This window comes from Lutjanus erythropterus, chromosome 2 (assembly GCF_056507025.1).
Source record: "Lutjanus erythropterus isolate fLutEry1 chromosome 2, fLutEry1.hap2, whole genome shotgun sequence".
NCBI classification, from domain to species: Eukaryota; Metazoa; Chordata; class Actinopteri; order Lutjaniformes; family Lutjanidae; genus Lutjanus; species Lutjanus erythropterus.
Genome location: NC_139318.1, coordinates 7,938,677 through 7,949,011, shown reverse-complemented (window position 1 = coordinate 7,949,011; position 10,335 = coordinate 7,938,677). Strand labels below are relative to the sequence as shown.

Sequence of the window (10,335 nt, the reverse complement as noted above, 5' to 3'; positions counted from 1 at the left end):
CTAACATCAATCTTGCAAATGTAATATATAACATGGTAGTCTATATAGAGAATACACAATCTGAATGTGCTTGAATTTTGCTCCACACATTTTGTCTGTTTTCATGCAGTAACTATCTTCTTTACCTGCTTCACACTGTAACAAAAACTGCACGGCCACTTCTAAATTTCACAACACTAAACATAACATTACAGGAAATGATCCTACTACAAAAAACAAACAGGCTCATTAATTATCTTTTAAGTAGTAGCACTTTGTCCCGTTATACAGTAGAGCTGCGAGTTTGACCTACATAAGTACATGGTAATGTTGTTGTCTGCCACTAGATGGCAGTGCAGCCCAATGACCCAAATACTCATTCAAATAACTGAGTGTTAGAAATGTTTAGTGAAATAAATAAACAGAAAACAGCTGTAAGAAAAAAAAACCTTTATTCTCAAAATTGATAGGTGGTAGAAAGGAACAATTACAATATTCATGTCATATAAACACAAACATACTCAACACCATTTGCAAAAACAAAAGAAAGGAAAATATTTCTTTCTAGGAAAGGAAAATTTGTAGGAGTCTCCACTGCCCTAGTTGGACACACTCTGCAGCAAGGTAATGTTGTCTCCTTTCAACATGATCCTCCCTGGGAGACAGAGGAAGAAAGAGGGGAGGTGGATTAGGGCAACCAGATGATGGATGGAAAGAGATACAAAGCGTCAGTTCACTTCTGGACAAAGCAGAGTGCCGATCAAGTTGACTACAGATGACAGGGAATCAAGTGCTACAGTAACATGTAGGATCAATAGCACCCCACTGTTCAGGCGTGCTGTGATGCCTGTGAAAAAAAGGTCGATTTGTGAACCATCACAGCGAAGGTCAGTTTATGTCTGTGAAGGTGTCAAGTGTGCCAATATGCATGTGTGCAATCACTGTTAAGCAAAGTTAAACAGAGACATGGGTACAAAACAAGTGTTAAAATGTAGGGTGCTCTTACCCAGCGGCTTTCTGTTCTTAGTCTTCATGTGGACTTCCTCGGCATCGTCTAGAACCAGGTTCATGTACTCATCAAAACCCTAAGGGACACAACAGTGAGACCAAAATTAGTTTCCACGGGCCATAGGTTTCGCATTCTTTTCCTGAATTTCACATATTAGTCTGAGGCTTGCTCTTACTGGATTCACCAACTGCAAAACTTCTCATACATAGTAGTCTTTTTCAACTAATAAATGCTACCTGTTTAAAAGGAGGTTGCACATTTGTGAGATATGATTATTAGCATTATGAATGCCCCAAAAAAGCTATACAAGGTTACCTGTTTCATTCACAACCATGTCACCAATAGTAAAAACAAGAACTTCACACTGCAGAGATGTTTGAAACCAGCAGATGAGCAAGTAACATGCATTGGTACCAGTATTACAGTACATGAAACAATAAGAAAATGTTAAGGTGCCTGCCAAAAACATGTTATCAGTCCAGTTTATGCCAAAAAATGCCCTTCTAACACCAAGTGATCCATGACTTAAGGGGGGGGGGGGCAAGAGAAAGGCAAGAGAAAATTATACTATAGGTTATGTGACAACATTGGGTGAAACAGAGAGGGCTTTTAAAAGTATTTTCAAAGTTTTTAAAGTAAAATAAAGGTCTCCAAACAGTCGCCCTGGGTGCAATAGGCAGAAAGAAAATACTGCAAGTTTCATATTGGTTGATAGAGATAATTATTGATCATGCAGGTCATGGCTGACAACGTGCTGTGCACTACAAAGGATAGAAACGGCTGAGGTGATAACATAAGTTTGCACTGCACTGGGTGATTCACAAATTCAAATACCATGAGTTTTTTGACATATTTCAATACTGATATTTAGTGCTATATATTCACACTGGAATTCTTGATAAATATCAGTAATGCAGATATAATGACTAAGTGGGTAAAGGCAAACAGCACAGTCTGGTAAGTTGAGTAAATTACATCACTTTACTGTAATGCAGCCTTTAAAACCAGGAAGAGACAACACTTATACCAGATGACGATACAATGATATCCAAAATCCAAGATATCCAGTCTATCACGATACAATACAATTGATGTATTCCCAAACCCTACCAAGCAGAATCAAATTGTGGATGTTGCACTTATGTGGCATGTGTCTTAACCAATAGGCTACCAAGTTACGAGCGACAGAGTATGTTACCCTGGACAGCAGCTTGCAGACAAACCCTGAGGTAGATGTCAAGAGTGATGGAACTGTACAAGCTGTAAGGCTACAGTCTGTCAATAAAAGAATGTTTTATTTATTAAATGTAAGTTGTATGGGCAACTTAAGAGCAATTCTATTTATTCATGTGTTCTTGAGCAAGAGGACAAAATGATTTTCTTGGATCTTTGTTCCACTCACAAACAAACTGAAAAAATGGCATGATGCACAAGACCACTACTCATCACCTAGCAACCTCAGCCATGTGGGCTTGAAGGCCTTAACATCTTGGTACATGGACTTCCAACAAAAAAGCCTGAGGTGACTGTCAAAAGTTAGCTGATGTTTCAAATGCACTTTACTTATAAAATTGAGGTGAGATAAACCTTAATTGAAACCCAGAGATCAGGGGAAAAACAAAGACAAAAAACAATTCTAGAGAAAGATTCCTTCTTTAAAACAAAAACTGATATTGATCATCTTATCACAAAATAAATTGGACTGTTGAGAGTCTATCAAACTTTTAAGTCAGTATTCAGTAGGAGTGTGCCAGACTGTACTCTCCATAATAAATTAGGGGTGTGTATCTCACTGACTCAAGATGATTCGATATGTATCTTGATACACGTTCAAGGATACGAAATATTTTATAAATCTTTAAGTGGCCAACGATTCGGTTCGATACAATTCAGCTCTGTCACGATACGATGCAATGTGTCAGTCTTTACATTTTGATTCAAGTAATGCTACATTTGTAGAGTGCTGTTAGTTGCCAAAAAATATCCTGATAGTTTTACTAAATATAGTAACAGTAGAGACAAAGAGGAGACATTACAGTGATGTTTATGTCTATATCTTTATGAGTCTCATGTGTAAATGAGATTAGATAAATGAGAAAATTTAAAACTAAATATCAGCATCAGTATTTCTGCAGTAAGATGATGTGCTGCTCTGTTTCATATGAAGAGTGCTGATGGTTTTGATTAGTGTGGAGGAACAGTGATGCTCTGTGTTACCTGCTCTCACAGTGACATGACATCTTTGTGGTTCAGACTCGTGTCTCTGTACTCCGCTGTCAGACACGTTTTGCATAAATGATCTGCAGCAGCGTTTCTCATCTTTCTTATGAAACCCAAACTTAGTCTACACTTGAGTGTTATGAAAGTTTGGTGGTGCAAAGCAGTACAATGTCACTTCTGTCGCTGTTGTCAGCGCCATCTGATATGAGCAAAGATAAGACACAGGAGAGGGAGGAGGGAGCGCTTGTTCTGTGAGCGCGGCAGCAGGCGTCCAGCAAGAGCGGTGCAGGCAGAGACAACGGGAGACAGAAGACGGAGGAAACTTAACTGTGGCAGCTCTCTGATGCCAAAATTAAATGTATGCGCATCCCAATGAGGTGTATCGATACGCTAGTGCTGCATCAATTTCTTTCCGATTCATGTTCAGCTTTTTACCAATGCAGGGCCATCTGAACCGATGCACTCGTATCTAACACATTAAAGTCCAATGCATCGGGCGCATGAGTGAATCGTTACACCCCTAAAGGATGAGGAGCTGGTTCCAAAAATGGGACCAACTTCAGTAATGTGGAAGTCGTTTGGTTACAAAAGATCAATAACTCACTGTAATAATTAAAAGGTGCAAGAAGACTGTTACAGCAAAAGGAGCAATACAGCAAACTGATTTCACCATCTAAGCAGAAGCAGAGGATTGTTCTGTACATTCATACTAAGCCTTAATCTGTCAAAGCCCAAGGGCTCTACAGCATGAGAATTTCACCAGCATATGCTGTGAAATTGTTTGAAAATGTTTTGGGGTTCTGACACCTGGATTGGCAAAATGCACAGATTCACTGACCTCCCATGCCAATGAATCTGTTACTGAATCATTTCTTTTTGTTCCTCATTAACAATGAACAAAGTATGAAAGACACCGCAAAACAGGTTCTCATTTTTAATAGATTTCGAATGGAGTGTAATCTTAGTTGTAGCTACAGTTGTGCACTGAATCTTTTTTAATTATTCATTTTTGAGTATTTTGCCTTTTATTAGGGACGTCCCGATACAACTTTTTTACTTCCGATACGATACAGATATTGCAGCCTTGAGTATTGTCCGATACCGATATTGATCCGATATGATATCAGCACGAATCATATATACTTTTATTACTTATTTTGTAGTGTGGAATGTTAGAAAAGGCTTGATCAAGTGATGTTACTCAAACAGAGAACAGTCAGCAACCAGAGTCACCTATGGATAGAAGTGCTGGAACGGAAAATGGACTGCTTATCGGAGCGCTTATATCAGAGATTTTAGATGTAGTCCGATAAAATCCAATACTCGTTTTTTGGCTGATCTGACCGATATCCGATATCAATATCGGATCAGGACACCCCTACCTTTTATTTGATAGTAAGAGCTGAAGATATGACAGGAAAGGGACAGAGAGAGAGGGGCTGATACGCCACAAGTAGGCTGCAGGTGGGAGTTGAACCGGTGGCCACTGCAGAGGACTGACAGCCTCTGTACATGGGGTGCACACACTACCAACTGAGACACAGGTGTGACCCCAGTTGAATCTTTTGACGTGTAATCATTAATAACTTTAGTTCCTTCAAAAGTTGAGTTCCAAACCAAACTGAATTCACACAGAAATTGAGACTTGATTAGGGATCTCACAATACCAGAAATTTAATAGTCGATACCAAACCCAGTAAATTTGATGATTGTCAATACCCAATTTGATACCAAGGTAAAAAACAAAATTAGGCAATCAATCCCTGTTGATCTAATTTGAACACAAAGCACTTCCACACACGACTGCTTACTGATTTTCTTCTTAACAAGTCGAGCTGTCACTGCAGCTCACGTCACTGTTTTACATGTGTAGCTGTTCCTTGGTACTGGTGGGTGCTTTTCTTCTTCCTTTGGCATTTAATGGCAAACCACAGCACCTGCACACATATATGCTGGCCCTGTCAACCAGTGCCTACTCTTCTGTTAAAAAAAAAAAAAAAAAAAAAAAAAAACACTGCCACCCCATTTTCAAATTTGACTTGGTACCAAAGTATCAGTTCTTGTGACATCCCTTGACTTGATAACACTCGAAAACAAATTCAGATTAGATAAACACTGTCAAATCAAAACCTAAATTGCAATGCCTCATAATTCTTAGCTGTGGGAACGCTGTACAGTATTTTTGAACTGACATAATAGCAATCGACTGTGTTATAAGGACATGCATCGTCTCATATCAACCGAGGCCCCTGAACTGAATTGAAATCATATTGTGGCAGACTTTGTGAGATAAGCAAATACATCATTGTCCAAATAAACCAAAACTCTTTTTCAAACTCAGTGTAGATACAGTGCAGTAACACTGTCTGTAGAAAAGACAATGGTCACTGAGGACATTTAGGCAATTTTTTACGGCAGGATGTATGGGACTTTTTGGTTTTTGTTTATTTACCTCATGTGTGCAGACATCTGCCAATATAGATAGATGTACTTACTGATCCCAAAGGGGAAATTTGTTGACGAAATAGGTTGATGAACTTAAAAAACACTCAAAATTTACACATGTATTCCTGTCAAAAAAAAAAAACCCACAAAATTACTTATTACTTACAATGATGCAGCCCTCTATCCGCATGTTCACCTGTTCATACAACCAGACCTGGATCCGGGAGCGCTGGAGATGAGAAGGACAAGTGATGATGATGGTGAAGTGAATATTTTATTCATCAATCACATAAAACAAAGCAAGGAAATATGGTAAAAAAAATATATATATAAACTTACATTTTGTAGATACCTGAAAATTAGGTTCTGATACATGGAGTCAAGGAAATTCAATGTCCAAAAGCAAACACACATATTAAAACATGTTGAATTAGGGCTGGACATTGGACCTCATGCAAGAACCGCTCGTACAAACAGATTAGTTCTTAAGTGGTGCACACAAGTGATTTAAGGCAAGTGGTGCCATTCACCAATTTTCTCGTATGAATTTTCTTTCAGATACGGACACAATCTGCTGTTATCCAAACTGAAGTTTTTCACTAATGACTTTATATTTAATTAGTTTGAAAAAATTTTCAGTTTGAAAAATAAATTACAAATTACTCCTCATAGTTATGTTGATATTTTCCTGTTTGACTACATTTCAAATTATAATTTTATATATAAAGCCTCTCATCCTTCATTCAATGATTTATTATGACCTGCTGTCAGGCGTATTGGTTGTATATCTGCACATGCAGGTTTATGAAGTCTCCGTCTTAACGAACATCCTCACTTATTCTGTCCTCTGTCTCCATGATGAAAACTTCCCCTTATTCCTCTCCTCAAGCTGCAGTCATCGACCACCCCTTTCTGTGGCGAGTCTTTTAACTTTCCTCTTAAATTATTTTCATATCATATCATATCTGGGTTCTTCTTTGTTTCTTCTTTGACCCTCAGGTAACATGGCACTAATGTACTAGTACTAATGTACAAGTCTGGTGCACGTGCAGTAAAATACGGTGGATAATTTACACAGTCTGCTTAAGTTACAAGAGTTTGTTGAATCTGGTGTGGCGTGTTTGTAAGAGCCCTTCATACTGTTAATTATTTACGAGAAATTTAAGATAAGAATAAGAAAATGCTCTTGAATGAGGCCCATTTTGTTTGAAGAAGTAATTTCGATAAATTACTGACTTTAATTTGTTGAAACCAATAATTAATTAATGACCTGTGTTAAGTACAAATCAGGAGAAAAAAAGTTAAATTTAATCACTTTATTTTGAGTTAACCACATATCACCAAGGTATATAATGGGCTGCATATAAGCCAAGGTGTATTTGTTATGTAATTTGGATATAATGCATTTAAGCTAAATTATTGAACATCTTATTGAACAGTTTTCTTATTGCTAAGGATTAGGTATGGCTGAAACTAATGGTTATTTTCATAATCGATTATTTTCTCAACCAATCGATTAATGAAAAATGTCGATCAGTGTTTCCCAAAGCCCAAGATGATGTCTTAAATGTCTTGTTTTGTCCACAACTCAAAGATATTCTGTTTACTGTCCAAGAGGAGTAAAGAAACCAGAAAATATTCCCATTTAAGAAGCTGAAATTCAGACACATTTTCTTGAAAAATTACTCAAACCGACTGATCAATTATTAAAATAGCTCACAATTTAATTTATTAATTGTTGCAACTCTACGATTAAGTGTCTACTGTTGACACCAACACTTTTTTACTGCCCAGGACTAAGTTGAATATGTTTAAGTAAAGGATTGATACACATAATTGATTACATTACTGATATTGATGCAAAGTAGCATTTTTAAGCTTTTTCACACTGAAAGTAAGGGTTTCAAAAACTACATTGAGAGACATAATTGTAAAATTATAGTTACGTAGAACAGATGCTGTTTCCACTTGAAATGCAACTTATTTTCACGTTTATACGAACAGTGATATACGTAAACTCTTTGTATTTAACTAAGGGGCATCGCAGTGTAGTGCATGAGAACTGTATGGAGTTTAGCGCGCTGTGGGTACATAACGATATAACGCTAGCTTTTATGTCCACACAGCGGTTGTGTGAATGCACTGTAGTTTAAATCAAATCATACTGCTACTATGCCCTTAAACCCTGTAGCTATGTTAAAACGCTGTCCTCATTCACACTAATGCAAAATGAATGGCTAGCTAGCTAATGAAACATGGTTAGCCTAGCTGCTAAGTTATTGTAGCAAACAATTAAATTGCGTCTGTCGTTCACTGCAGATAAAAGGATACAATGGGCTGCACCATAACCTTCTGGACCTTCTGTCCTTGTCCTCTGTACGCCATGGCTCCAACAAAATACCTGCGGCAGGTACAAAATGAAAAATTTGCACCTTGTTAAGAGTGCACGATAACGAAACGCTCACGTTGTGAGGCTGCTGCTTCAATGGCGGGCTTCCTCCCGCGAGCGGAAACGGTTGTAATAAAGCGGTGACATGATGCGGAGCAGCGCCACGATAGGTGGGAGGCTGTTACTGCACCAACCTGTTGATCCACACACAGTTCACGAGTGGGGGACAAGTATGCGTTTACTCTGGCAAGCTCACAATAAAAGTTACACAAAATAACTTCTATTAAAGAGCAAACACGGATAATTTTTCACAAATTTGACATGAAGTAGTCGAGTAAACACAGGTGTTACCAATGATATTAATGAAGGTTTTAATCCATTCAGGTCAAACAGAGTCAGGCTGCTGCTTTTGTGCTATGTTAACCCACTACAATGGTTCTGCTACACTAAATTGAACAGGACCTTCTTAGTATTATTGGTAATACCTGTGTTTACCCTACTATTTTTTTTTTTTAAAAAAAGCGAAGAAGGTCTATCACTGTCTACATCCATACACTATCAAAAAAAAAAAGTTGAGACAATTCAAAAATTCAAGGCAACTTACTGCAACAGATTTTTAAGTTTTAAGCCCAACTTAAGTTGATAAATAAATTAAAACACGTTTTGCCAAACTGTAATCTTTAATCAAGATAATTTAGTTTTCTACTTTTTATAAACGAGTTTACTCAAAAAAAAAAAGATTTTGTTTGGGGGGGGGTCTAAAACGCAATTCATTCAACTTATCTAAAGAAGAAACGTTGATTACCTCAACAAAAGATTATTAGTCAATAAAACCTTCAGAGTTTGAATTCTCAAAATTCAAAGATCTATTGCAGTAAGTTGCCTTGAACTTCAGAGCTTTCAGCTTTGTCATTTTTACAGCGTACTCGCATTTAAACTTAATATCGAATTCTCATTTTAAGTCACAACCTGTGCTTTGTGTAAGTACAATGAACATTGACAAAATCATTCATAAGCATGTTACATTCACTTTTAATGTAACATTTTCACAGGTTCTCCTTATAATCAGTGAATTTCATTTCATTTCAGTTTAGTCTAATATTAAATAAGACGTAAATTCATTCATTCATTTTCTGTAACCGCTTATTTCCCGAAGGGTCGCAGGCTGCTGGAGTCAGCTGACATTGGGTGAGAGGCAGGGTTCACCCTGGACAAGTCACCAGTTCATCACAGGGTTGACACATAGAGACAGACAACCACTCACATTCACATTCACACCTACAGACAATTTAGAGTCACAATTAACCTAGCATGCATGTCTTTGGACTGTGGGAGGAAGCCAGAGAACCCAGAGAGAACCCACGCAGACACAAGGAGAACATGCGAACTCCACACAGAAAGGCCCTGCCCCAGCTAGCTAGCCCTAAGATAAATAAATATATTGAGTTAATATTATTATGTTTTTAATATGCGCATAATTGCCTGACTGTATTTGTTTTTTGTTTTGGCCGCTATGGCCAGATCAACCCACTAGGTGGCCCCATAGGGAAAAGATTATTATGGCTCTCTCTCACCCACTGATACTACCACCAGTGAACAGAATTTATAACTCTGTATTTTGTGCACAACTGTTTTTGGGCTTGGAGTTCTTTTGAAGTTCTAAATAATATATATATGTATGTATATGTATTTGGCACCTGCACAGATTCACAGTAAAATAAGAAAGACGTTTAAACATGTGGCTTCAGGTGCCTGCCTGACATGCCTTGTGAATGATCAAAGCAATTGGATAACACTGGTTCTCTATACCAATGGAGCAGATTTGAACTTGAATTTAAATTAATGAATTCTGTTGCTGCTAAATGTGAGCAAATCCCTGCCGCTAAGCAGCAAGCTTGAAACTCGGTCAAGTGATTGGATTACGCTGCAGGTGCCAGCTGTTTTTACTGAATTTGGGAAAATCCAGTTTTTCAGATTGTGCACCTGCATCATGGAACAACATGCAGAACAACTGAAAGCTTTCCTCATTTTTATTTGTAGGGCAATTTAAGTCTTTTAACTGTATCGCAGTTTATTTCCACATGTTCCTATTTTAGATGATTTATACACCTTAAATTTTAACTGTTTTTTATATATCATTGAGGTTTCAATTTCTTGAATTTTTATTTATTTATTTATTTTTTCATCTTGTTACCACTTTTATGTAAGTTTCTCATTGGTGTTATTTATGTCTCCAAGCTTTTATTTTATTGTTTTACCCAGCTACATGAATGACGTCTCTACCTAAATGTAT

The 10,335-nt window shown here is 37.4% G+C and overlaps 1 protein-coding gene across 1 annotated transcript; it reads right to left on the bottom strand.

The window, feature by feature from the left end:
- Nucleotides 1-414: 414 nt before the first annotated feature.
- On the bottom strand, nt 415-8,159 carry snrpe (small nuclear ribonucleoprotein polypeptide E). Its single transcript, XM_084727224.1, has 5 exons — nt 7,985-8,159; nt 5,993-6,019; nt 5,820-5,882; nt 986-1,064; nt 415-634 (listed from the first exon to the last, which is right to left on the bottom strand). The coding sequence occupies exons 1-5, from the start codon at nt 8,036-8,038 to the stop codon at nt 579-581; spliced, it is 279 nt and encodes a 92-aa protein (XP_084583350.1). The 5' UTR covers nt 8,039-8,159; the 3' UTR covers nt 415-578.
- Between the last annotated feature and the right edge of the window lie 2,176 nt (nt 8,160-10,335).

Bases quoted from the DNA above. Each gene is read 5' to 3' on its own strand.
- snrpe (XM_084727224.1), bottom strand. From the start codon at position 8,038: ATGGCGTACAGAGGACAAGGACAGAAGGTCCAGAAGGTTATGGTGCAG. The intron at 5,883-5,992 runs GTAAGTTTATAT...TCTCATCTCCAG, and splicing joins TTTTCAGGTATCTACAAAAT to CGCTCCCGGATCCAGGTCTG. The intron at 1,065-5,819 runs GTAAGTAATAAG...TGTGTCCCTTAG, and splicing joins GGATAGAGGGCTGCATCATT to GGTTTTGATGAGTACATGAA.